General features: G+C 45.7%; 2 protein-coding genes across 2 annotated transcripts; one reads left to right on the plus strand and one right to left on the minus strand.

Moving 5' to 3' along the window:
• Window positions 1-13,085: 13,085 nt before the first annotated feature.
• LOC125946376 (uncharacterized) lies at window positions 13,086-14,939 on the plus strand. Its single transcript, XM_049669217.1, has 2 exons — window positions 13,086-13,177; window positions 13,610-14,939. Exons 1-2 carry the CDS (start codon window positions 13,086-13,088, stop codon window positions 14,937-14,939), a joined length of 1,422 nt encoding a protein of 473 aa, XP_049525174.1.
• Window positions 14,940-15,986: 1,047 nt separating this feature from the next.
• LOC125946377 (uncharacterized) lies at window positions 15,987-24,159 on the minus strand. The gene is made up of 7 exons (XM_049669218.1): window positions 23,859-24,159; window positions 21,641-21,785; window positions 21,122-21,441; window positions 20,660-20,735; window positions 17,840-17,978; window positions 17,535-17,747; window positions 15,987-16,021 (listed from the first exon to the last, which is right to left on the minus strand). Exons 1-7 carry the CDS (start codon window positions 23,999-24,001, stop codon window positions 15,987-15,989), a joined length of 1,071 nt encoding a protein of 356 aa, XP_049525175.1. The 5' UTR covers window positions 24,002-24,159.
• Window positions 24,160-25,380: the final 1,221 nt, after the last annotated feature.

Consider the following 25,380-nt stretch of genomic DNA (forward strand, 5'->3'; position numbering starts at 1 on the left):
CCCCCGTTGGGCAACTGGTCCAGAAACGGCAGGCGTTGTCTGAGACTTGCGATCGAGCGTCGGGGAGAGCAGAACCAGTGCTGCTACCTCGCTGGCTGTGCACATGACATGGTGGGCTGCTGCTGGGTGCTCCGAGCACAACACCGCCGTCGGAAAACAGTCCACAGAGGCCGGTTCGTCGACTGCGGTGGAGGGCCACCTGAGCTCTACATTGCATATGACAACGCCTGCCGTACGACCTTGCTGTGTGGCACTAGTTCGACAACGTCTCCGGCACTGTGACGCCACCCTTTATACCATCGCTGACTAAAACGGCACCCGACATACGGCGCCGCGATTTTTGCAGAAAATGCAAAGGTGAATACGCAACGGAACCGAGCTAAGGATAACGGTGGATTCGCCGCTGCAGATACTTTTGGACAAGTGGCGTGGACTGTTCGAGAACCTGGCCACATCATATGGACGTGGCATTGTCTGCTAATTGCAGCTTGTGAGTTTGGCGAGTTAGGAACGCCAGCTCTACACTATGCGGTAACGAAACTACTTCGCGCGGGCGGCGCGAAGTGGATAAAACGAAACCTTTCGTTCACCCCCTCCCCCCCCCGTCGTTGTCAAGAGTAACGTCTAGAAGTTCTTTTTTCTAAAAAATGTCGCAGTTTCGCCCGAAAGGCGAAGCATCGATAGCGACCTAAGTGTAGCGAACATCGATAGCGAACTATGTATAGTAGATTTATCGGCGGTATTAACCTGCAAACATTGGCTTACTAAATAAATTAACAAGCACGGTGCCACGCGGGAACAGGTAACCATTAACACATCTCGCTCGATGACCTCGGAGACTCGCTGTCAAAACGCTGGAGTGAGGAACTGCGGCAGCAACAGTGAGCGAATTGACCTTCATTCCGTCTAACGCTTCAACGCGAAGTGAACGTCGAAAGCACAGCGCATACGAAGCTGCCGGCACTGCTTGCACTTTGCTCACCTCGCAGATCGCTTTAGTGGAACGCCCCCTGCCTTACCTCGCCCCCTTGCCTCGCGCATGAAGAAGACGGCGCGCTTCCGCCACACTTTCCTCCCATAGAGCGCGCGCGATTGAGCCGCGATCGTCGGTTGATCCTCGCTCGCAAGCTTTTAGTCGCACATACAGCGTACGTCACGCGGAGACGATTTTACCTTGTTTGGACTTTATACGTAATATCTCGGCGACTACCACGACCACGGCGACGGCAGAGATGCGCTTGGAGCGTCCACATAAATGCTATCGCAATAGAATAAAGTAGAGCTGCACAAGTGTCGTTTTCTGTATTGTATAGTACAATAAAATGATGTTTTTATTACGAGTGATGAGTACTAGTGACATCATTATAATAAGGCGTGCCTTCGTCATCGGGGTAGTACTTGAATGTTCTGGGCGAGTCCTAATCCTGTGTTGCATTTACCTCAATTTCTCGGCTACTAAAGCTCTGTTAGTGATAATATATGTGACGCGAGCAGAAGGTTGCGGACGGAGACAAACATGGTCGCCCGAAGACTGCCTTAATCTTCGTCTTCCTCTTCCCCACTATTAGACCGCACCGTCCTTGTATGGTTCGTTACATATATAGGCTTCAGAGGTACTCGAGCACTAATCGATCACTTTAGCTTGATTTACCTATAAGGGTCCAAGAAAAATCTACCTGTTACACTAAGACGATTTCTTGTGTGAAATGATGTTTTCACACTGTAAATACATTATGAAAGTTTCATGAGTGGCGCTTTATTCTTTGAAACGGTACGATAGTGTAATTTATAAAGTACGCTGGGCTTTGTTGGAGCAAAACTGATGTAGGTCACCAAATGCACATACTAAATTTTGGAGGTTCCATAAACAAAAAAGGTTGCAGCGAAGAAGCAAACGACACTTTGCGCAAGCGCGCATAGCCGTCTGGTTGCAAAACAAGTATCTTAATATGAAAATTCTTTGTTGGGAGGTGTTTTTACTATTCAGTGTGTAGCATGATTTGATAAAGCAACAGGAAATGACATTTTGGTTATTTCAGAGGTGCGTGCGATAAAAAAATATTATTGATGCGCATCTTGACGTGATTTTACGATAAATACAGGCATTCAAGACTTAAGCATTCAGCATTTGGTTCAGTGGTAGTCAAGACATTCAACGTAATGGTGGCAACTTGTCCGATAACAGCCGGTTCATGCCTTACAGTCCTGTTGTATGATTTGCTCGGCAACATTTTCATTAGAATTTTGTGACCTTTAAAGAGATTGGGTCTACGACTGGTTCCCCAATGTGGGTTGCCCTACCTTCATTGCATAGCTCATCTGAACTGGCAGAGGAATATAGATCGTCCGTGTTGTTATCTGTTTCGTTCCACCTATATTTCAATTTGCAATAAGATCCTGCATAAAATGATCTGCCTTTTAATGATGTTCACATGATATCTAAATGGATTTTATTTATCTAAATTTACGAACACTGCTCGCTATTTTGTTGACTTAGAAGATTACAGTGTCGTCATCTTTCTCGGCAGCAAAAATCGAACCAGGAGCGGTGATAGAAACGTTCTAGTACTCCTTAAAGGGCCCCAACCACCTCCATTTTTTTAACATTTCAAGTAAACACCCGCATCTAGTTCAGAATGCCGTCACGATCAACGATGCCAAACGCTGCAGCGCTACGCGCCGTGGGCGCGCGACAAAATAAAAAAAATGTGGTTGATCCCTCTTATATAGGAATCGGTATAGAACACGAAAGTGAAACGTGTCTTCACAGAAGTAGTGTAATGTTTATTGCACATTGATATATAATGTCTATTGGTGTTTTGTGGCTAAAGCGCCCTTAGGCGTTGATGCACCCACGCTGACGCCTGGTGGCACGTCTCCTCCATCACGACTACCAACGTCGATGACCATGAGCAACCGTCGTGCATATGGAAGCTGCACTACGCTGCACACGCTAGCACAACGCGAAAGACGAAGCACGTAACTGACACACTATACAACGCGCAAGACAAAGCTCGTAACTGAATCGTCACCGAGTCAAATCAGCGCGTACAGCGCGTCGTAATTGCAGCCTCCGCGATCAACTTCAGAAACATTTTCAGAGCTAATTGCGGAGGCCACGCTCCGCTGTGCTGAGTACGGTGAACGCCACCTAGTAGTGCTTCTGCGAGAACGCGTTGGTAGTGTTTCTTGATGCCAGCGTCCCTTCGAATGCTGGCATCGAGGCGTCGTAGTGCTGAGACCACCGAAGCGTTCACTGTCGGTGCGCGTTAGTGTCATAATGCAGTACTTCTCTTTTCTGCTCGTAGGCGGCGGCACCGCCCGAGCAAGAGCGCGGGTACACGGAGGAGTGTTAGATATATAAAGCGCGTCTCTGTGTAGCTCTCTGCAAATGCGTTTGTGGCGCAATGGGTTAAACGCTCGGCGATCTATCGTCGCGGACCGAGAGGTAGTGGGTTCAATTTCCAAATTTTGCATGTTTGTGGAACTTTTTCTTCTGGTTTCTTTCTTTGTATTATGTTGTGTATGTTCGTGTGACGTATTTCCGTGACGGAAATACGTCAGTGAAGTCTTGGTGGACCCCGGCATAAACACTTTCGTGTTAAAAAAAAACAATGCCGTGCTCGTCTCCGAGCATTTTCGGTATCCACAGCGGTCGTCACGATGTCACTAGGGTGCATCTGGTGATGTCAACCGGGTCGACGATGTCTATTGATGGAGGAAGAACCTACGATTTCCGGTTAGTCCGCTAGCAGGTACGCGCGCTCCCCGCTCTTCCTCGTCGTATTGATCGATTGTGCGCACTTGCGAATCGGTAATTACAGCCCGCAACGCAAGTGCCAAATCGCTCGCGTTCCAACACACTCGTGCTTAGCGGTCTGATTAGCTGTGCGGACAGAGTCCAACAGTGTTGGCCTTTCTAGACGTGCGCGCAACAAAGGATCCATAGCGGCACGCTTCGCATGAGCACGGACGCGCACGGCAGCAACAGCGGGTAGCCGAGAAGCGCTGAGCCGCGGCTGAGGCCCGTCCGCGTTACCGGCACGGTAATTCACCGCACGCCGTTCGCCATTCGCGGGCCGCTGTTTGACGGCGGTTTTGCTCGTGAAAGGCGAGAGTGCCTTGCCGTAGAGAGGAGGAGACCGGGACCAATTTGTGCGGCAGAATCACCGCCTCTGATCGCTCGACGGCGCCGATATCGTCGCTCTTGTCCGGTTCACTTCAAAGCTAAAGCGGGCGGCGCTTCTGAATGAATCGCCAAGGCTCACAAGCAGTAATATTTTCTTATCGTTGTTCTCGCTCTTCACAATAATTGTACATGAAGAAGAAAAGACGCTCATATTACCGGCGCCGTCGCCTGCGGCGCGAGCACAACCAAGCTGGTCGTCTGCCGTCGGAAGCAGCTGCCGTGCACTGCAGCTGAGCTCGACAAATATCGGAGCTTTCGTTCGTGTGTAACGTTTGACAGTGGATATCGTTTTTCATAAAATGTACAATTTATGCATCGCTTCATCTAGCGAAAATTATTGCTTGGAACAGAAGCTGCAGCCGATGTTTTCGTCGCCGGTGGAGGAGGCACGCAGCTTCGCGGTAGTCGACTGCCCGTCAGCCGTGCACTGCCGTCTACTTTGGACACCTCTCGCGTGGCAAACGTTCTACGGCACTGGAGGCCGGTTCGAAGTCGGTATATTTGCCGCTAGCGTGGACGTGCCTTAAATGGAAGTTGTGTTTTGAAAAGTGCGTTGGCGATGACGTATGCACGTGGCATTTGGAGGAGCACTCCACGAGGAGGAGAGACCAGCTGACGAGGAGAGTAGCGAAGGAAAGAGCGCAACGAGTGAGGGCCATGTTTCGGTCACAAACGCGTGTAACTCCGCTAATACGGCACCATTAAAAAAAACGGACAAGTGTGCACTCGGTCGTGCAAAGCTTAGGCACAGCGAAACTGTCGCTACTCAAGTGTTACTGGCTGCTACTGATAGGTATTAACTTGGTTCCTGCTAGGACTTATCTTGGTTTAACTTAACTGCGCATGCAGGAAGGTATTCTCGAGCGATCATTTTCGCAGTCACCTGCCTTTCGCAACATTTCGCGTGACTAGCGCTGGACGCGTCGGCGCCTACGAGCGACAGTGTTCCTGGCATGCCACAAACGCAGGCAGGCTAACCAAGTTGGCACAATGCGAAGAACCCTGTTGCTTGCCGTCGCCGAACGCTTTCGAGGCTAGCCACTCGATATCAATCGACCAGCTTCCCTGTGTCTTGAGCTTTCCGCGGCCTAGTTCAGGCTTTCACCTTTCTTTTTTTTCCAGGCTCAGCGCACCGCGGAGAGAAGAGAGGCGGGGGTCGAGAAGGGAGGGAGCTGGCGAGGAGGACACCACGTGCGCATGCGCCGCCCTCCTGGTTGCCATGGCTACGGCGCGGCAGTTTCTTGGTACGAACCACAAATTACGGTTGGCTAAACAGCTTCGCTGTTAAAAATTCTCGCGGCTACGTGTTCGTTGTAGACTCGAGCACAACTGCAACACCACAACTAAATTTCGACATCTGGGTCGTTTAGGGGCCCTTTCATTTTTTACCTGCAACAGTCTGGTAGGTTTTTGTAGTAGCAAAAATATATTTTCGCAATACAGATTAAAAAAGAACCATCGTGTTTGCATCAAGATCTAGCACACCCCCCCTAGCATACACATAGGTTCAGTGTACTTTACAAAGAACACCTACATTAATTTTCCTGCGATGCTATAAATAGGTATTATAAGTGGAATGTTATGTATACATGACTTACGCGATCTTTAACCGCGAGGCTGTTTAAGCCAACCGTAATTTGCGGTTCGTATGAAGAAACAAAAGAAAAATAACTTTCTTGTCGAGGCAGGATTCGAACCCGCGTATCCACACACCCAAGGCTAGCGTCGTAACCACTAGACTATACAGCCACTTTTTTTCTCTATTGCCGGCTTTGACACACAACATATCACAAAAAGAACAGTCACAATAATAAACCCAGATTACAATATACATTAGGGGAAGGTGTAGTCAACCACCATCATGCTGGCTGCGTCTAATTAGGATTCGCGCAAATCCACAAGCGGCTCTACTCTTGAGAGCCACCCGTGGGGTTCCGCTAATGCTTTATGGATTTCAACAAAACAGTGCATGCTCTCACGATAATAAATTCGGGCAGGTCATGCATCCGTATTAACGTAATATCCTTCCATTCTAGACCGCCAAATACAGTGGAGGCCCATAAGCATAATTAAATCAAAAGGCAGCCCATCCTCATTATATGCGCTTAAGTACCGAATTCCATACTAGTCAAGTGGAAATTCTTTCCGTCAGACATACTCTGTAAGACATCCCAAAAATAAACGCCTTCCCAACAGTGTAAAAAAGTGGTTGATCCTCTTATATAGGAATCGGTATAGAACACGAAAGTGAAACGTGTCTTCACAGAAGTAGTGTAATGTTTATTGCACATTGATATATAATGTCTATTGGTGTTTTGTGGCTAAAGCGCCCTTAGGCGTTGATGCACCCACGCTGACGCCTGGTGGCACGTCTCCTCCATCACGACTACCAACGTCGATGACCATGAGCAACCGTCGTGCATATGGAAGCTGCACTACGCTGCACCACGCTAGCACAACGCGAAAGACGAAGCACGTAACTGGCGCACTAATACAACGCGCAAGACAAAGCACGTAACTGAATCGTCACCGAGTCAGATCAGCGCGTACAGCGCGTCGTAATTGCAGCCTCCGCGATCAACTTCAGAAACATTTTCAGAGCTAATTGCGGAGGCCACGCTCCGCTGTGCTGAGTACGGTGAACGCCACCTAGGTGGCGTTGGTAGTGCTTCTTGATGCCAGCGTCCCTTCGATGCTGGCATCGAGGCGTCGTAGTGCTGAGACCACCGAAGCGTTCACTGTCGGTGCGCGTTAGTGTCATAATGCAGTAATTCTCTTTTCTGCTCGTAGGCGGCGGCACCGCCCCGAGCAAGAGCGCGGGTACACGGAGGAGTGTTAGATATATAAGGCGCGTCTGTGTAGCTCTCTGCAAATGCGTTTGTGGCGCAATGGGTTAAACGCTCGGCGATCTATCGTCGCGGACCGAGAGGTCGTGGGTTCGATTTCCAAATTTTGCATGTTTGTGGAACTTTTTCTTCTGGTTTCTTTGTATTATGTTCGTGTACATTGTAAAAACGTCATTCCGTATTTCCGTGACGGAAATACGTCAGTGAAGTCTTGGTGGACCCCGGCATAAAACACTTTCGTGTTAAAAAAAGCATGATCGATTGTCTCTGGCTGCTTGCAAATTAAACAATGTGATCCCCACGGTAAAAACAATTCCTTTCCCTCCAAAACGTTTTAACTGGTAATTTTCCCATGTATAATTTAAAAAGAATGTTTTTGTTCCTGGCGGCACCTGCATTTTTTAACTCTCTTTAGAACATCCTTGCCTGGGCCTCCACTGTGCACGGACCTGTACAAGGGCACAGGGAAAACAACGTGACACAAAGCACAATACAGTTTTTTTTCCGTTATGCCAACCATATGACTGCGTTCGAGCGTCGTCGTCCTCGTCCACAGCTGGCGCATTCGCGCGTTCGTGCTCTGCGAGGTGAAGAGTAGGTTTTGCGGGCTATGCTCGAGAGAGAGAGAGAGATAAAGAAAATGAGAGCGAGAGAAAGAGAGAGACGCATTCACGGAGCGGGTCTCCTGGAACGCGTTCTCGGTATTGCGATGAGATGTCGGTGTTGCAAGCTGCGCTACGCAATTCAGTGACGGCCGTAAGGCCGAGACGCGCGAAAAGAAATTATCATCATCATGAGTAATAAGATGAAAAATTCACGCGCACTTTCAGAAAATGCTGGACTACGATCGTTCAGCTTCGCTGTTTCCAGCGTTGCGCGGCCGAGTGGAAGGTTAAGCGTTTTTTTTCTAAAACTTCCACACAATCCTCAGTTTCGAGAAGCATACGCTATGCCTGACAAAAAAAAATAAAGAAGGTTAATTATATTTCAGAGCATTATTTGTCAATAATAATTATTTATTTTCCAATAGTAAATGCGTTGGAGTGAATGGGGAGGTTTAGAACGAAGCAAGTGAATGACAAATCAACTGTAGAACGACCAACATATTGGAGGCGCCGCGCTCGTTCAAGCAAGTTTGAACGCAATGCGTCCGTTTCTCACGAGTTTCGAAAAAATTAATACAGCAGGCAGCTTTCAGGTGGATCGAGGGGCCGAAGCGCAGTACTTCGGACCTATCGTGGCAAGTCTGCAGCACACGTCCAGTGTCTCGTGCACACCTGACGTGCGCTAAAGACTGGCCGTGGAACTGCATAAAGATCAAGCAATTTTGAGCTCATTCTTAACAACTTACAACCAAGGCGCGTTTTGAAGAATATTGTTCTCCTTTCAGTTCCGCCGAGAATAGCAATATTCGTTTATTTTTGTTTCAGAGGAATTGCCCATAATACGAGAGTCATGCGCGCCCATCGCATAGCCATCTGCGCAAAACAGTTCCCGTGGCTGTTGCCTATGAACCGCCTAGGTTTAGGTGTGCTGTCTTGTGTTGAAACATATCGGGCGATGACGCAGTTTCCGTAAAACGAAAGTTTGAAGAAGATGCCAGTAAAAAACTGAGGTTGCGTTAAAAATGAAAAAGAAACTGGCGACACGGATATTGTGCACACTGCTTAAAACAGCAGCAGTCGAAGAAAACCACTGCGCCCGCTTCATGTGACACAGTGATGTACTCAACGGCCACACCTTAACAAAGGCCCTCGCCTACTAGTTTGTGCCTTGCAGTCTTCAGTTTATATCTAGCAAAGCCAGGAAATGTAATACGCGTTGTCCCAGTGTTCCTACTTTCCCTGTCGCCAAAGTTTACTGAATAGATGTGTGTCTTGTAAGCGATCTGTATTTATTGGTTTTCTGCTCGCCCAGACATACTGAAAAAATAATAAACCAGAAGTACGTGCAGCAACGACGCACTTAACGGTGGGAGGCGTAAGAATTGGACGCAATATATCGCAGAATGTTCCGAAACCTTCACTTTGTATGACCTATCACCCTATTCTTTTCCTACGTTGTGACACGTCCTAGGCTTACAAAAGCAAAACATTTCTCGAGCAGGTAGCACATAGCTGATATCGAAATATGGGGCTCGACATAGTGAAAAAAACTTAGATATCGTGTTTCCCACAGCTTACAATCTCTCGTCGCAGACTCGGCTTCAGTGCCTGCATCTGTAAACCAATTGGAGAGAAGGAGGGAAGCCGCCTTCCTGGATGCCATTTCAGTTAAAAGAAATAATAATGACGGGCTGCCAAGTCGCTGTCGTACTCGTCACTCTCACATACGTTGCTGTAGACGCCGGTATACTTTCATCGATGAGTGAGTACATTTGTGAACAATTCCATGACTCGCATGTTCGATGCGGATAGTAAACGATAAACACAAGTGTGCTAATTCAGGAGCATGGATGTCATGTAAACTACGTAAAAAACATTACCTACTCCGGTACGACAAACAATACTGCGCGTGTCATTTAACGTTTATCTATAATTAATTTACCAATTGTTAAAGGAAAATAAAATTATTGCCGATTCTTTGCAGGGATTTTAAGTGGTTGACTATTTATTTAATGAAAACTTACGCAGTTTAAAAATTGATTGTGCAATCAAATCAATTGCAGAATCAAGTGTATTCTGTGTCAATATATGTATAATCCCTCTAATGCGCCGAATAAGAAATAAACAAAAAACCACAGCTGCACAAGCAATCTGTTTTGAGGCGCGAAACAGTCTACACAGCTCATCATAATGCCTAAAACAGAGCAAAACATTGGTGTGACAGAAAGTAAGGAAAGGTCCAACAGAGCACTTACTACCAACTAAATTAAAAAAAAAAAGCATTGCATGTATTTTGTTTCTACAATAAAAAGGTGGCAGTTTCGCCCGAAGGCGAAGCATCAATTGCGATAGCAAATTAGAAGAGAGTGATACGTAGTAAGGATAGCAGTTTTATCGGCTGTATAAACTTGGACACATGCGCTTATAACTGAATTATCAAGCACAAGCAGGCATGAATTGATCACACTCGGTGACCCCAAATAACCGCTGTCAAAACGCTGGCGTGAGCGAGCGCGACAGCAGCAGCGAGCGAAGGTTCGTGCTGTCTATCGCTTCAGCGGAAACTGAGCGGCGAAAGCACAGCGCATACAAAGGGAGGAGCTGTGTGCAGATCGCTTGCAAAATACAGTGCGCGCGACCGCTCGCATCAGCGCAAAGTACAAGTTCGCAGTTGTTGGCAGAGTCGAAGCCGCACCCCCTCCCTTCCACGCTGCCTTCACACTTTCCTCCTATAGCTCGCGAGATTGACTTACCAGATCCCCTTGCGCCGGGTCGCTAGTTCCGGAGCACAACCGCCCCCCCCCCCCTCGCTCACTTCCATCCCCCCACCACCATTCGCGCGAAAGAGCAACACTACCTAGATAACTTTACAAGACCCCCGCATGATCTCCTCTCCCAGCAACTACGTCACTGCTAAGAGATCCGGCTGTGCTACCGCAATACCACCTAGATTGGGTTGTCGACGCCGTCGGCGGCACTGGCGTTTTTCCCGCGTTCCCAGCAAACGCGCGCGGCGTCCGTGACTGTTGTGGGTGCCTCTGGTGGCCGCACCGACAACAGGTTTTCGACCACATCCGCACTGGGCACTCGTCGAGCAGCGTCGGAAGTCTTTTCCACCTTCTCGACCCGCAACGTTTCTATATATCCAGGTGGTGTTTGTTGACTTGGTACGCATGTGGCTGGCGTGACTGCGGGTGGATTTTCGAGGAAGAGCCGGAGACCTGTACAAGCTGTTTCATCCGCGAAGGCTTCGTTTATATGACGGAAATTGTTTATATTCGGAAATGCCTGGCAGTTGCTGCGCCCCAAACTGCCGATCGAACTATGGCGGTGGTCCGAGCAGTGCGAGTGTCCGCGTCTACAAGTTTCCTGTGGACGAGACACAAAGAGCAGCGTGGACAAAGGCTATATCTCGTGAAAATTTCGTGCCGAGTAAGCACGCAATGGTAAGCATCGCTTTTTGTTGTGCTTTTCAGAATGCTTGTGCTAAAACTTACGTGCTTCATGCAACATTTTTTTCTGTAACTTTTCTTATTGCATCGCTTGCAGTGTTTTGGTTCTAATTTATTTCGCTTGCCGAATTTAGTGAGCTTGTCCCCTAAACATAACTGACCCCCATTTTGCTTTGTTTTAGGTGTGTGCAAAACACTTTCAGACGAGTGACTTCGTCAGCGTTACAACGTACACGGACTTGAAGACTGGAAAACTTATTGAAGTGATGCCTGGAGCGTGTTCGCTTCAAGTCAACTGCTGTCCCTAGTTTGCCCCGGCTGCCAGAAATATGAGCCGACGCCAGCGCGTGAAGCTCCTGCAGAAAAGAAGGCTCGGCTCGATGCACCATCGCTGCGAAAAGCGATAGAGCTTTTTGTTGCTCTGCAAGAAGATCGCAAGAACAAAATTTGCAGTTTTGAGGAACTTTGCTGTGCTCTTCCGTCGCTAGACTTTAAACGTCTGGACTGGGATCACTAGACAGTCAACGGTTTTGTTTCTTGACCTCTTCCCTCGCCAGTGATCCTGCGGTGCGTTCGTTAGTGGGGGTGTTAGAGGACCTGTCTGTTCAGGTGTTACAGGTACACAGGCGTTACAGGTACTTAAAGGTACTGAAATTTGTGAGAAGCCAAATCGAGCTTGGGCTGAGAAACGTGCCTCAATATCCACCAGATGTACTTGTGTTTTCAGGTCTGCTTTATACCTTTTTTTTCCGCATGCGTACAGGTTCATGAGAAGTTCTCTTAAAGTTAAGCTGCCGCACTCAGACACTGTTCGACGATTATGTTCGTCATTCCACTTGAATCCTGCTCTTGAGCAGCAAGGTTTCTTTTTTTTGAACTATGCTAAAGATGTCTTGCAAGCAATGACCGAGCATGAGTGTACTGTAGCATTAATGATGTATGAGATCCATCTTTAAACCTATTTTGAATACAAAGCAGGCTTCGTTACAGGTGCCGCAGCTAATAGTTCCAATCTGGCCAAAACAGCATATGTGCTCATGTTGCAGAGCCTTTTGTCGAGCAACAAGGATGTGGTTCACATTTTACCAGTCGCACAGATCGATGCACAAGCATTGCATAAATTTTGGCTCAAGCTCATCATTGACCTTGAGTCACTTGGATTCAAGGGACTAGCATTTGTTTCAGACAACAATGCTATAAACCGAAAAGCCATGACCTTTTTAGGAGCGAAGCTCCTTAGGCTCTCGCGATGTCCGTTGTCTCCGTCGTCGTCGTAGCTCTGCGTCGCGAACGCTGCGAGCATACCAACCGCGCACAGGTGTTGCGCTGGCGCCGCTCCGAAATCCCTCTCCGATCAAGCGCACGACGTCATGCGCAGAACCGTTCGCAGAGCGCACGCAGCGCGCATACCGACCGCGCGCAGGTGTTGCGCCGGCGTCGCGCTGCTGTCGCTACAATAGACCGATCTCACCGCACGATCTGCGCATGCGCGAGTTTCCGGAAGTGGAGCTGCCGCCATCTTAACTGGAGTACTCTCCGCACGCCTGAGTGTTGTTGGCGCGGCTGCAAGCTTCGCGCTTTGGATACATCGGCGTTTTGCACGAATCCTCGACGTGTAAGACAACGGAACGCAGTAGAAGACTGTGCCCGGACCTTCAATGTAAGTGTTTCATTTCAATTTATCCGGTGTTTTAACGCTATATGACGCGGTATACTGCTTTTTCTACAACAATGACAACTAGGAAGAAGCATGTTGAGGCTCCAGGCAGCAGAGCTATCGTTGAGAGCTTTTAAAAGGATCATTGTGCAGTGTTGAATTCAAAAATACAAGGAAACATGGGAACAGTCATTCCAAGCTGTAAACATTAGTCCCAATTGCGGTTAAATGAGCAATGGAACTAGTGCAATATGCTCCATAATGCCATGGGAAATTAAAAAAAAACTGAAAATGTTTTCACCATTTCTTTATTCTGGCAGGAATAAACAAAACATCATGACATTAGTTCCAAGCAACATTAACAAGCAAGAATGGACCAGGGAAACAAGGACCCTGAATCAATTCTTTGGAAAGGAGCACATTTATAGGTAAGTTGAATGAAAGGAAACGTATTGCAACAGGCTACTGCGCATCTCTCCAGTTACATGTTAGCAGCACCTAAGTGACATGCCAGGACCTTAGTGAATGCGCTCTGAAATTACATCGCAAATACATAGTTCAAGCGTGTGCCATGTAAAGCTTGGTAACAGGAGATTGTGGGTTCATATAGAAGAAAACAAAAGGATTGACAGCAGAAACGACAGCAATTAGTGAGATGCTGTAGTATCATTTATTTGCTCATTTACAAGCACAATACATACGTTGATTTACAAAGTATATGTGAAAGTAGAAGCTTGACAGTGTTACCATTTAGTTGAACTATCAAACAGTAATGCTCAGTAGTTAAGGACTTATCATCAGAGAGATATTCACACAATATACTGTATGAAATATTCACATAATGTGTCATTTCTACGCAGGTACATTGAAGGCAAGGGTGCACAAAAGCACAGAGATGCAGGTTTGCGCCTCTTCACCTCTGGGCACCTGCAGAAACTTGAGTTTTTGAAGATAGAAAGCTCAGAGACTGTTGTGCGTGCAGACGTTCTGGCATCAATGACAACAAGGACTATATATAAGGTGTCAGCCTGGCTACTAAGAAGTGATGGAGAAATTGTTTCAGGCACCTGCGCCTGTGTTGCTGGCAAAGGGTCTGCATGTAAGCACCTGTGTTGTGTTTTCTATGGGTTGATGTATATAGCTCAGCATGACCTTGCAACTGTGCCAACCTTGCTGGCGTGTACTGAGACAGAAAGGCAATGGTACAAACCGAGAGATCCGAGAAATGTACCACATAGCTTTGAAGACCTTGTCTTTTCGAAGGATACTTGGGAGAGACTCAGCAGTGCACCTGAGCATCACAACAAACGAATGAAATATTCATCACTAAAGCCAGAAAGAGAGGTCATGACGACACGAACCTTAATTGGCTTACATGGAAAACTAAAAGAAAATGGACTGCAGTGCTTCGCTGACATTTTAGAGGCTAATGATTTCTTGTGTGACAAAAGCACCGAGTCAACAAAAGACAACAATGTGCGTGAAAGCATGCCTCTGCGCTGGCTTGACGCCGTAAAAAAGTCACAGACGCTAGTGTACTCTGCTGATGATGTGGCTGCTGTTGAGAGTGCGACAAGGCTGCAGAGTGGCTCAACACTGTGGCACCATTACAGAAAGGGATTTATAATGGCCTCAGTAGCACATAGAGTGTACACGTGGGTCAAAACATGCGAAACAAAAATGGGGCCTCATGATGCCCGGTCACTTCTGAGTGCCATAATGGGGAAGAAGTGTCGAGCCACATACGCCATGAAACGAGGGCTGTCGTGTGAGGATAATGCAAGGAAGGAATTCATAGAGCAAAACAAAGGGCACTTGGACATACAGGTCGAACAGTGCGGTCTGCTTTTGTGCCGGAGCAATTCTTTTCTAGGAGCAAGCCCCGATGGCATTGTTAAATGCCTTTGTTGTGAGCCTAGTGTTCTGGAAATTAAGAGTCCAATGAACCTTGACACATTTTGTAAGAGTGAGCTACGTGATGGGTATCTGAAGAGAAGCAGCAGATACTTCACCCAAGTACAAATGCAAATGGGGGTGAGCTGCTTACAATCTTGCATCCTCTTCGTTTACAGTGAACAAAAGTGCGTGCAAGTTTCTGTGAATTTTGATCAGAGTTTTTTCGATGAACTGGTGAAGCGGTGCAAATTTTTTTGTGAGAAGTACTTGGTGCCTTCCTTTCTTGGCAGTTAGCACTTCAAAATTTCTATTAGGCATTTTGTAGTAGTAGTAGTCATAGGTCGGCAAACTCACTCATGAGTCGACTCACTCAGACTCAGATCGGTCCGTGAGTGTGAGTGAGTAATATTTTGGTGAGCTTGAGTCCGAGTGTGTCCAGATGAGGAAAATTTTAGTGAGTCTGAGTCCGAGTGAGGAAGATATTGGCGAGTCTGAGTGAGCCCTAAGCGCAAAATGTATTTCTTGAGTGAGTCTGAGTGAGCTCCACCTTTTATTAGCAACCTATGGTCCTATCTACTCAACTTAAGCATTACTATCAGCCTTCTATCGGCTTACGTTTATACTCAAGTCTATTTACACATAACTCAACACACTAGCGTTCATGTGCCACCTCAATATTTATTTATCAGAGGCGTGAGTTAGGGGGTGGGGGATACATGACCTCCCCCGCAAACTCTTTCATGAACGTTCTTGATAAAAATATCTCGTGTGAGTCGCACATTTCATAACAATGTCCTTACTGGATTGAAATCACTGATAACTCGTACTTGAAAGTACAGGATCAAAAGGCGTATCGTAGAGCACCGATTATGTGAGATATTGGCGTTAAAGAGCATTGACACCTCGATCGAAAGCTAATTTTAGGCTAATACGGACTCGTGAGTCAACTCACGCACTCAGGTCAAGCCATGAGTGAGTCCGGCTGAGTAATATGTCGGTGAGTTTGAGTCCAAGTGAGCTTGGTTCAGAAACAGTTTGGTGAGCCCGAGTCTGAGTGAGTCCGGTTGAGGAAAATTTGGTGAGACTGAGTCCGAGTGAGCCCTCAGAGCAATATATATTTCTTGAGTGAGTCTGAGTGAGCTCTAATTTTTTTGCCGACCTATGGTAGTAGTAGATCCTGAAACATGGTATTTATTCTGTCACTTCTTCCTGCTTTGCTTTGGCATGCTGAGAATACATTTAGAGTAAGAATGGTGGTTATTCAAAAACATAATTGTGGTGTCACTAAGTTTTGCTGGTTGACTACGCATGGTACACCTGTACCTAACCTAATAAGTGGTGCTAACAGACAGCCACTAATGTAGATGCAGGTGATCCTGCAGGAAACATTACCAGCAGACATTTATTGACAATATAAAAAGTATACAGGGCTTTACAAAGGGAAGGACATGAATATGTCAGATATTAGATACAACAAACAAAACAATAGCAGGAAACAGAAAGTTACAGACCTAGCACTTAACAATTACAATCGAATAGAGAAAATGAGAAACACAACAAACAAGGTATTACCAAAAGATGGTAACTGAGCAGTGCGAATTATCCAATCACTAATGGCTCCTTTGAAACTCACCATCCTAAATGCAGGTAGTTAAGGGTGGATGATCCTTATACCTAGAACAACTGTTAGCTTTTGTCATTTCGAGGTGCACTTTTAGAAGGACCCTTCATGAATCTAGTCTGGTAGATATTTTTTTGCCAAGATGCGGAGCTTTCAGAACAGTACCAGTTCTCGACAAGGTGAAGTGTGCTAAAAATTCTGTTTTGAAATGAACACCATGAAGCTGCATAAAACCATCAGCAGCTGATTTGAGCAAATGAATCGATATAGTGGCTGTTTCTTTAATATATGGAAGTGAATGTTGTGGCAATATTTTTTTTATTTTACGAGAACATGCAATGAATACTTGTGCTCTTTCTTCAGAAGGTTTATAAACACAATGCAACCTCATGATGGGTAATATCCTGTTTCTGTTAGTTCTTTGCTGTGATAGTGCTAGTTTTTCACTGTGATAGAGGGAATGCTGTACATGTATTCAGAATTTCACTGTGTGTATTGTATGTTTGATGGGAGATTCGGAGCTTTTTGAACAGTACCACTTCTCGTCAAGGTGAAGTGTGCTAAAAATTCTGTTTTGAAATGAACACCATGAAGCTGCATAAAACCATCGGCAGCTGATTTGAGCAAATGAATCTATTTATTTTACGAAAACATGCAGTGAATACTTGTGTTCTTTCTTCACAAGGTTTATAGACACAATGCAACCTCATGATGGGTAATATCCCGATTCTATTAGTGCATTGCTGTGATAGTGCTTGTTTTTCACTGTGGTAGAGGGAATGCTGTACATGTATTTTGAGTTTCACTGAGTGTGTATGTTTGATGGGGGATGTGCAATGTTTATTGCTTCAATAAAGCTGATATTAGTCGGCGTGTCTTTACATACGAGTTATAGTTATGGCATTGTGGGATTATAATCATCATCACTCTCGGCCGGCCACTGCAGGATGAAGGCTCCTCCCAATGATCTCCAATTTACCCTATCCTGTGCGAGCTGATTTCATTTTATCCCTGCGAACTTCTTAATTTCGTCAGTCCGTCTAACTCTCTGCCTTCCCTGAGTGCGCTTTCCCTCCCTTGGTAACGGGATGGTTAAAAATATGAACCGTCAAAACTCTACAGCAAAGGCGTATCTACAAAGTTAGTCAAACGAGCGCATATGTGCCATATCTTGTTCAGCTGATCTGCCATGCTGTTTGGAAATACATGCGACAAAATTTTGAATGTCTTCACCCTCCTAATGACCCTCTCAACATGTATCCGCACACTTGCTATGCGTCTTGTTTCTTCCTCATCTTTCTCGGAGAGTTGCGGCCTTCCATCCATGACAGGTGGAATGTTCAGATGCAGCGATCGTGCCTTGCACTCGTCTTGGATTGTGAAGCCACGGTCTGCCATTATGCTCCGTCCTGGAGAAAACTTATCTAAAACATTACAGGAGTTGGTGAGGGCCTTGTCAGACAGACGTCCAGGTGCTAGGTCTGATACAAACACAACAAAACCATTGGGGCTGCATACTATGAGACCCTTCGCTGTGTTGTGTTGCGCTGTGCTGTGTTGGAAAACGTCTCACTTTGGACCCGAAATGGCGACGGTGTCTCGATGAAAATCTCTGTGCAGTCCATTATTCCATCTACAGTGTCGTAGCCTTTCGCGAGGAACACCTGAGGTCGGTATTTGTCGCACAGCTGGGACGGCATCCATATTGGCACCTGCATCAAATTTGAAAACATAAGTTTGTGCTATATACTCTGTGAACCTTGTCCTCGAAAGCAGTCACAAGATGGAATACAAAGGAATAAATTGACATCTTTGCGAGTTTTAGTGTGTATACAGTAACATTCGTGATCGCTTCCCATATGCATATCCTAGTGATTTAAGAAAGAATGGCTGTTATTTTTTTCCAAATAAATAATGAGGAAAGGGGTCAAAGGGAGCGCAAACTTTCGACTGTTTATTCAACATATAGTGCAATGAAATGTATAGGCATGGACATGCGCTGCAAGCTGAGCAAACATCCAGCGTGCACCACCCAAATCATAACCTGTGATCTGGGAACTTTCTGCCTGTGAGAGGCATCACTGATGCATAAAGAACCTCGTGCTTTTACATGGAATGCCTCCAACAATTCTCGAAGCGTGGTGTTTGTTTTTACCCAGAATCCGAATCTATTTCAAGCACGACTCATACTTATGTGAACTGCAGTGGGTTGGCGAAAGGTAAAGATGGGGGCGCTTTGCCTACCACTGCAGTTCACATAAGCGTGATCTATGCCTTAATATGTGTGAGCAGTGCCTGAAATATTCAGGTTCTGGGTAAAAACAGACACCACAGCTTGAGAAATGTTAAACACTTCCCATCACCTAGTGACCAATGTTTCCAAGTTGATGGGAAGCATTTATCTGCTTTTTACATGCGCAGTGAAGCGGCCGATTCCCTGTATATATGTGAGAAAAAATGCTCTAATATAATAAATTGTGTGTCATACTGTCCTGAGTTCCCTTTCTGTGTCCTGGTCGTTACATGTGCTGTGTGTTTCATAAAAAAAGTGTAATACAGTTGAACCCCTCTATAGGACGTGCACCAGGGAGCATTTCTTGTCCCTTGCATGAGGTGTGTCTTATAAGCAGGGTACCATGTTCTCATTTTCTGATCAATGCCTGTATCGATGCAGGAACACTCGTCTTATACACATTTGTCTGTTACATTAGTGTCTCTTTAAAGGGGTTAAACCATAGAGCATATTTTTGCCACAGGTTGTCTCGTAGCTTCCATTCTGCTTGTTACTTGCAGCATGACATTTGGACGCTGCCAGAGAAATATTTGTAGCATTGGCATTTGGGACCTGTCTGAAAGCTTGTCTGAGAACAGTGAGGAGTGCACGGGGGATATTGTGAGTTTCACAGTTACTGAAAAATTGCAATGAAGCAGCACAAAGTAGATACACAATGACATTGCGCATGCATTATTTCATTACGCCTTATGAGGCTTCCTTATATTTTTATTGCAGCATAATGAGTGGGAATAGTAGAAATAAACAAAAAAAACAAAGGCGTTTCGAAGCAGGATTTAGTGCCACATTCAAAAAATCCTGTCAAGCCAACTATTCGAATTCATGTCTGGTTTACATAATGGCATGAATAATAACAACATTATTGACTGCATCTTTCTCGACTATGCGAGTTGCTCACTGTCACCTAATAGCTAAACTAACTGCACTTTGGATTGACTCCTTAACATAATCTTGGCTTCATAATTTCTTATCTAATCGATAGAAGTTTATATTTGTGAATAACTATATAACTCCTTTACATCATTTCTTATGTCGGGTGTGCCCCAGGGTAGTGTATTAGGCCCTCTTCTTTTCTTAATTAATATTAATGATATTAATAACAACATTTCTTCCTCAATATGGCTTTTCTTGGGTGATTGTGTAGTCTACAGAACAATTAACTGCCAAGAAGACCACGTAACTTTACAAAAGGATCTCCACTTAATAAATCAGCTGTGCGATCATTGGCAAACAACATTTAAGACATCTAAATGCTGTGTGCTTACTTTCATCCGTAAGAAATCGGTTTTTAACTGTCCTTACTCAATCTGTTCAGCCCATTTTCCCATGCAACTACTTACAAATACCTTGGTGTTTATCTCTGTACTAATCTTGCCTGGTGTATGCAAGAAAGCTAACAGAACTCTGGGATTCTTGCGTTGGAATCAGCATCATTCCCCATCTACCATTTGGCAACAGGCTTATCAAACGTTTGTACGCCCACAACTGGAATATGCTTCATCGATCTGGTCTCCTCATTAACAATACCTAATAGATAAACTGCAATACATCCAAAATCGTTCTGCCCACTTCATAACTTTTATGTATAATCATGCCTCTAGCATTACCCAAATTAAACGCGATATTGCCCTTACTAACTTGCATTCCTGTCGCTCTGTTACCTTTCTGTATCTCGTTCATAAGTACTAGTATAACTCGTGGACCAGTCGTCCCTCGCTTGAAGTTCCTTCACGTACTTTGAGTTGACTTAATCACATCAGTTTTACCACATTTTCAGCCCTACACATTCATTCAATAATTCTGCACTCCTACGCGTATCGGACTATGGAATAATGTTTCCCTAAAAGAGCCTGCCAAATTTCTTGAGCAGTTGTAATTTATGTGTTCTCTTGACTTTGTATAAATTTTTTTTCTTTTTTGTTTTGTCTTCTACTGCATTTGCTTATAGTGTGTTTTTTCCCTTCCAATGTACAATTTTCGTTGTTTCTCCTTCAATGCAGTTTCTTTTACGCTTTACTTATTATCATTCTTCTCTAACCCCCCCCCCCCCATACTCAATGCTCCTTTAAGGACTGTAGGGTAATGTCAATAAATAAATACCCGGCGAAGCTTGTTGTTCAGGAAGTCAAGCCAGGTTATCCAGATACGTGACACCGTGCTTGTTGACACTCCAAACCTGTAAGTTGAACGTGACTGATCAGGTTTAAAAAATGATTTTCGCCTTTATGCATGTTCGTAAAATAATTTTACCTGTAGGCAAGATCTTCACCATCGAGGCCCAGCCGAAGACGCATCAGTACCAAAATCAACTGAGTCTTCATATCGAGCACGAACTTCCTGTCTTGATTCGTCGTTTCCTTCATTTTCCAAAATTGAAGACTGTTGACATCTTCTTCCAGTAAGGACCAGAAAGTTTCCAGCAACATTTGCGTCTTGAAACCAGTGTAGTACTTGAGCCTTTTCTCGTCTTTCACGAGAGCATCATAATTAAACTCGTTTTCCTTTCTGTTACGAGCCTCTTTCAGTTGATTATAAGTGGACGATAACTCCAATTTTAGGCACCTGTTTTTCTGTTGTAACGTGTTGCAGAATTTCATTGTTTCACCATTGCTTTTTTTACTGTCTTCTAGCTGCTGCCTGAGTGCTGCAATTGTGGCATTTGCCTCTTCCAGCTTTTCTTCAAGCTGTGTGACTGAGTCCTTCAGCCTGTTGACAACTTCACGTTCGTCTCCTTTATCATATGCATAGGAGTGTTCCGCAAATAAGTCCTGCTGAACTTCTACTGGCTCTTCTCCATTGCTGTTAGTAAGGCCATCGTCACAGCTGGCCTCGTGTGAGGGTGCAGGGGAATCTGGCTGTTGCGAGTGAGTTGCATCACCAGGCTGCAAAGGGTATGACAGAAAAAATGAAAAACAAGAAATTTATCACTTTAGTTTTGAAAAAAGATTAAAGAGTTCCATTAGTGGCACGGAAAGAATGGACATCAAAGCGTCTCATTCTTTGACTGCACTGCCTAACGAAAAATCTAATCATTCATCGTAATCTACCGACTGGAGGAATGGTTCATGTTTTGCCACGTACCTTCATTCGTATCAACGGACGGCTCTTGACAGTCTTCTGTTTCAGGGGGAAGATTGTAGGCACCCGAACCATGTATGATTTTCTGCCTCCTTCAAAATGGTCGCCACAAACTTTGTGGCCAGTAGTAGGGACGAACTGTGAGAACCTAAAATAAATAAATATCATTTCATCTCAGACCACTTAAGTTGGTTTGAATCATTTCAGGTCATGCAATATTCACAGCTTGTTTTCATTGCGCGTGCCGGTTATGATCCCATATAAACCTCAAAAAAAAACTGGTTTGAGGATGAATTTGAACGAATGCTTCCCCCTCACACTCGATTGCAGTTACGCAAAGTAAATCTCTTGCTGCAGCAAACAACAGGATTGTTGACACCGCAGCTGAATGAGGCTGGACAAAATCTGAGTAACAGACATCACTAACCCAGCACTACAAAATAAGCAAAATTATACGCTTAACAGATAGCGTTCCAAAACGGTAGGAGTGAGGTCTTTTGCAGAGATTGGACGCCAAGAGAGAATGGTGAAAAAAGAAAACGAGTGAATGGCGAAAAATACAGCTTCGCGTACACACTGCGATGTCAATGCAGGGCTCGGTCGTATGCGTTTGACGTGAACATAGATGAATCGCCCTCCGTGAGGAGGTTATTAAATAGGCGCGTACATGCCAGCGGAACGGCGACTCGCAGCGCTCAGCTTTCAAAAGTCTGAGAGCTGCCGCGAACGTCGGGGCAGTCTCGTGAACGACAAAATATTTGCTTCTGCACAACGGATGGCTGAGTCTGTGAGTCATTAGGCAGCGGGCGCAAAGCTACGGATAAGCGGCGGCGAGCTCGCAGCCGATGGCTCAGCGCCGATATTGTCACTATGCTTTAACACTTCGGAAGTACAGCGCACGGTGCGCCAATAAAAGCCGCCAACGCTCGTGAGATGCCAAGTTTTATTACCGTTGTTGCCACTTTAGCTTCTGCTCGTAATAGTAAAAAATGTCACAGTTTCGCCCTAAGGGCGAAGCAATGAATGCGATAGCAACACAGCAATGCCATACGAAGTAAGGTGAGCGGCTTTGGTAGCAATATGAATTGTAGTAAACATGAGCTGATTAAGTAAGCAGGTGTGCTGCAGCGTAAGTAGACCGACATGAAGAGAGACTCGACGACCACGAGAAGGCGCGTGTGAAACGGTGGTGTTGATGAGAAGCGCTTCCCGTGGGCAGCGCGTGCGAAGGGACACACCTGTAGCGCTGCACTGCCGATCCGGGCAGCATTGCGTGTGTAGCGTGCGTTGGAAAATATGGCCCGACTATTACGAACTGAATGAACAAGCGTGGTGTGAGCGCGCACAAACACGAAGAGATCACACTGAATGACAGCAGACAACGACTGTCAAAACGCTGGCAGCAAGCATACGCGGCAGCGGGCGAAGGTACGTGCGGTCTATCGCTTCAACGGAAACTGAGCGGCGAATGCCGTGTGGAGATAAGAGACGGTGCGAGCGAGCGACGAGCGCGGTTGTTGGCAGAGAAGTGCGCCCCCCCCCCCCTCCTCCCCTTGCTCCCTCCGGCGCTGGCTTCCTGCTTCCTTGCTTGCGCGTGGGAGATTGAGTGCGTTCGCTCTCCGTGATAGCGCGCGTCCCCTCACGCTTCCTCTCGGGCATACGGCGCGCGGCGAAGATTTTATCTATAGGGAACCTCACGGCGACGGCGACGGCGACGACCACGGCGACGACCACGGCGACGACGACGACGGCGACGCCGACGGCAGAAATCCGGTTCAAGTGTCCATATAATTGCTATCGCAATAATATCAGATTGAAAGGAACAGGGAAACACCCGCGGCGCCGTCGGCTGAAACGCCGGCGCCGCTGACCAACTCTTTTGCCGTGCACTGGAGAAGCTTGCCTTGCATCAGAGATATCGTTGGTGCTAGACGCTTGACTCATCACTTTTCGTAAGAGGTCAGTTTAGGTATTAGCAACCTGCTTGGATATTACTACGTTCTAGCGAACACTGTTTCGCGCGTAAAACAGGTTGTATCAGCTGCCGCTTGCAGCGATCACCTCGGTAAGGGGGTCGAGCACACGCTATGCCGCTTCGCGGTCACTGATCAGCCCATCAGTCGTGCTTTAGCAATCCTGTAATTACGCACTAGCGCAATAACACGTCATGCATTAAATACAAGAAAATCTCAAACACGTTAAACAAGAAAACTTGCCGTACTTGCCGCGCTGTCCGACTCTGTTTATTTGTCGCACCCATTTCTGTCGGAGCTTCGTATCCTTCGGGAACACATGAAAACTGGTGCCCTTGTGCTTCAGGCTGTTCTTGTAGCATCCTGGCACGCAACACGTGAATCCACCCATTGCGGTGAATCTATACAACGCATGAGTCCTCAATAAACAGCTCTCGGATGCAGCACCAATGCAGCCGCAACGATGCAGTCGCGGCCGAGAACTCTAGTTACCGGCATGCACCGCGGCTGCGGTGGCGTAGTGCAACTCGTGGTGAGATCGGTCTATTATTAATCTGTAAAAAGTATTTCTTGGATGAGGGTCGGTCACCTCCGGCAATGTTTCATCATCATCATCATTATCAGCCTATTTTTATGTCCATGGCAGGACGAAGGCCTCTCCCCGCTATCTCCAAAGACCCCTGTCCGGTGATCTATAAAATATGTGCATTATTTAAAGTTACATAGTTTAACACTACATAGCCAAACTCAGTTTTTCCTTCTTAAACAACTGATCAGTCGTCGCTCTTAGCCACTTATTTTTCCTGTGCATGAAAATCTCTCGTCTTTATTGCTGAAATGACAACCTAATCAACGAGTTATTGAAACTTATATCGCTATGTTAAATAAGTTGCTATGTATTTTTGGACTCACACGATAAAAAAGTGCATTGTTTTATAAATGCAGTAGATGAATTTGCTGCGAAAAGACAAAAGCCGTGTAATACATTTTAGCTTTTCATTAAATGCCTTTAGTCAGGAAGTTTGTGCAAACAAATGATTGTGTATTATTACATTCTCAAATGCCTACGGCATTTCCCCTACATGTGGAGAAGCCAGTTTAACTTTTAAATGATTCACAATTCGACTTAGTGATGTTTCGACCATATATTTGATATAAATGTGCATGACCAATAGCAGCACATGTTGGAGGACAAAATTCTTATGAAATTTTGCTATATTAACCATGTTTACCATCTGAACAGCATATTTCTACCCTTGAATAGATAGTAAATTGAAATGAACACCATGCATCAAAGTTTGCATTGCGAGTATTGCGAGGTACAGTTTCAGTTTTCTTTCTTGCACTTTATGATATATGACAGTTGATGTGATGGCTTCAATTTTCTGTTTTACGTTTAGGCTACTGACACTGCAGAAACTATACTTTTTGTCATAATACGGAATACAGGCAGCAGAGTGCGGCTCATAAACACATCGGGATAATGAGGTGTAATTTGTGGATACATTTCTGGCTATGGGTAATATAGGAGCCCCTTTCTCATGAATATGTGTCTTGGGGTGCTATTTTGTTGCAATTATATAACTTTTGCCTATGACTTTTGACGTCATCAACCGACTGCGATTGGTTGAAAATGACCGGGCCGCGCCCATGTTGTCTGTCGATGACGCGACGTCAGGAGCCCGCAGAAACCCGCTACGTCAAAATGACGTTGACGTACTCAGTATGCGGAGCAAAAGCCTTAGTTTTTTAGCACCGCTGGAGCTAGGG

The sequence above is a fragment of the Dermacentor silvarum genome, chromosome 6 (assembly GCF_013339745.2).
Source record: "Dermacentor silvarum isolate Dsil-2018 chromosome 6, BIME_Dsil_1.4, whole genome shotgun sequence".
Classification (NCBI taxonomy): domain Eukaryota; kingdom Metazoa; phylum Arthropoda; class Arachnida; order Ixodida; family Ixodidae; genus Dermacentor; species Dermacentor silvarum.